The sequence below is a fragment of the Palaemon carinicauda genome, chromosome 43 (genome assembly GCF_036898095.1).
Source record: "Palaemon carinicauda isolate YSFRI2023 chromosome 43, ASM3689809v2, whole genome shotgun sequence".
NCBI classification, from domain to species: domain Eukaryota; kingdom Metazoa; phylum Arthropoda; class Malacostraca; order Decapoda; family Palaemonidae; genus Palaemon; species Palaemon carinicauda.
The window spans coordinates 35,312,262-35,314,761 of NC_090767.1; the positions used below are offsets into that span (position 1 = coordinate 35,312,262).

Below are 2,500 nucleotides of genomic sequence, written 5' to 3' on the forward strand. Positions count from 1 at the left end.
ATCAAATTTAAATCAGATGAAAACAATATTTTCCTTTTTGTTAAAATAAAACCTGATTGAGAGCTCTGATTATAATGTTCTACATCTATAGAGTAATAATGATGATAATAATGATGTTAACAATGATATTGATAATGATAACAACGATATTAACAGACTGAATGACAGGATGAGGATGAGGGAAAGGAGGCCAGGTATTGTAATGTCCCTCGGAGGAAAGGAACAGAGAAAATAATGTTATTATTACTTACATAAATGTTCAATCTTTTTTGTCTTTTCCAAAGATTGACAGAAGGCGTCGAGGCATGGATGGTCCTTAAACAAGACATAGAGTTCTTCAATATTTGGGGGGATTTGGAACGTTGGGTCCCAGATGCCTGTGTATTCCTTACAACTGTTCCAAAGAGAAGAGAAGAAAAAAAGAGAAATAGTTATTGGATTTGATTGGGAATTTTATTATCAAGTTGATGATGATGATGATGATCATGATTATGATGATGATGATGATGATGACGAAAACAAAAAGTAAAAAATAGTAATTTCGTAAAATATGGAAATTAATATTACCGAAAAATTAGAAATTAAAATCGGGACTTTTTGATGTTTAGCCGACTTATTATGAGTCTAATTGTGACAATGATGATAATGATGATACTGACAATATAAAATATATTATTTACATGACTCAAGTTGATTGTTATACTAAAGGTTGTGACTCTCTCTCTCTCTCTCTCTCTCTCTCTCTCTCTCTCTCTCTCTTTATTAGTAGGCCTATATGTGTGTGCATTTGCATATGTTTGTATGTATGATCATGTACCAGTGTATTATTATAGAGATATTTGATTATTATATGTATCTTATAATGTTCAAAATAACTGTCAAATAATAATAACTTACTCATCGGTGAGTAGATTCTTGATTGACTCTCTCTCTTCTACGGTCGGCTCTGAATCTCCTTTGTAATGGTTAAGTAGATTTATCCTTGATGGGTTGATGAGATGCCGGCTAAGTTGCCTTTGTAGTTCAACTAAACCATCAGTGTCATGAAGGAATATTGCAATTTTAATTTCCTCTCTGTTTGGGAGAGGGGGATCTGTGGCTCTAAGGAGGGCAATGTACGCATCAATTGTATGATCTTCAATTTTGGTGCCAAGAAGAGGCAACACAGTGTCCTTATCAAACAACTTGAACCTCTGTGCTATCCATCTTGAAGAAGAATGATCACATTTGATATTCTTCAAGACTCTTAGCACAGAGTCTTTGTCGTTCACTCCCGACCTTACTAGGAGTTCCAGTGCCTCAATCTTGGCATCCTCTGACACCTTCATCTCGTCCTCGTCACCCATATGCAATAGGCTGATCATCTGTATCAGCATATTTTGATATTTGTGAAGGTTTTCAGGGAGACTCCCTCCAAGAAGCATTTCAAAGATCTTTGTAGGTGTGGCTGTGTTTACAGATTGGTCCCAGCATTGGTTTGTTAATTTCATAGGGAAAGACAGAGCTGCCATGAATTCCATCATCCCTTTATGCGGGAAACTGTAATGAAAGGAGCCTTGGGAAGTGGTCACTTTCTTCAGGAAGGCGCCAGTTAGCTCTTCGGCTGGCATTCCCAAACTATGACAAAAGGCAGACATATTATTGATGGTGGATTCTGGAATATTGATTTCATCATTTTGTAATGCTTTGAATGATTCACCACATAGTTTCTCAACAAACTTCTTGGTTCCAATCTTAGTTGAAGTTGGTTCTAAGAAAGCTGTTTTGGGGTGTTTCGCCAAACGCTCCTTCAATTTTGATAGAGACAAAAGGTGAAATTGCCAGTAGAGCTCAGCTTCAGTGGTGATGTTGCTTATAATATCTGGTTTATTCACCCACAGAATTGTTACAAGAGCGAGATTTAAGGGTAGTCCCCACACCTCATGCATAGTGTGCATTGTTTTCCTCAGATACTGTAACAGTTCATCTAATGATTGCAAGGGAGAACTGCCTGACCCCAATACTGCATAATACTTGCATACAAACTCTTCTCTCTTCTCCTTTGGAATTCCCTCAAGACTAATTGTAGACACAGTTGTGTAATCAGATTTCACTTGATTGTTGAATCTCTCCTCAAATTCAGGTCTGGTTGTCACAATAACACTAATTTTGCGGGATTTCTTCAGTGTCAAAACATCTTGGAATAATTTTGATTATTTATCATTTAATTCATCGTACCCATCAATGATGAGTAGACACTTGTGAGCCAGACACACATCAATAATTTCATTACCTTGGAATTTCTGGTGAACGTCTCCAAAAAACGCCACTAACAAGTCTTTAAAAGATTCAATGGAATCCCTGCATTGTACATACAAACGTATGGCAAAGTCACTAAGGCCTTTGATGTCATCCTTCTTACTGAGCCAGTCAGAATTGATCTTCTTGACCAGTGTGGTTTTCCCCATACCTGCCATTCCCTTGATCAGTAAGAGTCGACTGTGATCATAATGAGGTACGT

General features: G+C 37.1%; 1 protein-coding gene across 1 annotated transcript in view; it reads right to left on the minus strand.

Annotated features, from left to right (window-relative positions):
- Nucleotides 1-270: 270 nt before the first annotated feature.
- LOC137633457 (uncharacterized) overlaps nucleotides 271-2,500 on the minus strand; it is a 51,940-nt gene continuing 49,710 nt past the window's right edge. The window contains exons 4-5 of the mRNA XM_068365751.1: nucleotides 898-2,500; nucleotides 271-394 (exon numbers count right to left, since the gene is read on the minus strand). The exon at nucleotides 898-2,500 is cut by the window's right edge and continues 836 nt beyond it. Of these exons, the coding sequence (XP_068221852.1) occupies nucleotides 2,193-2,500 (308 nt within the window). The 3' untranslated portion in view covers nucleotides 271-394; nucleotides 898-2,192. The remainder of the gene's footprint in view (nucleotides 395-897) is intronic.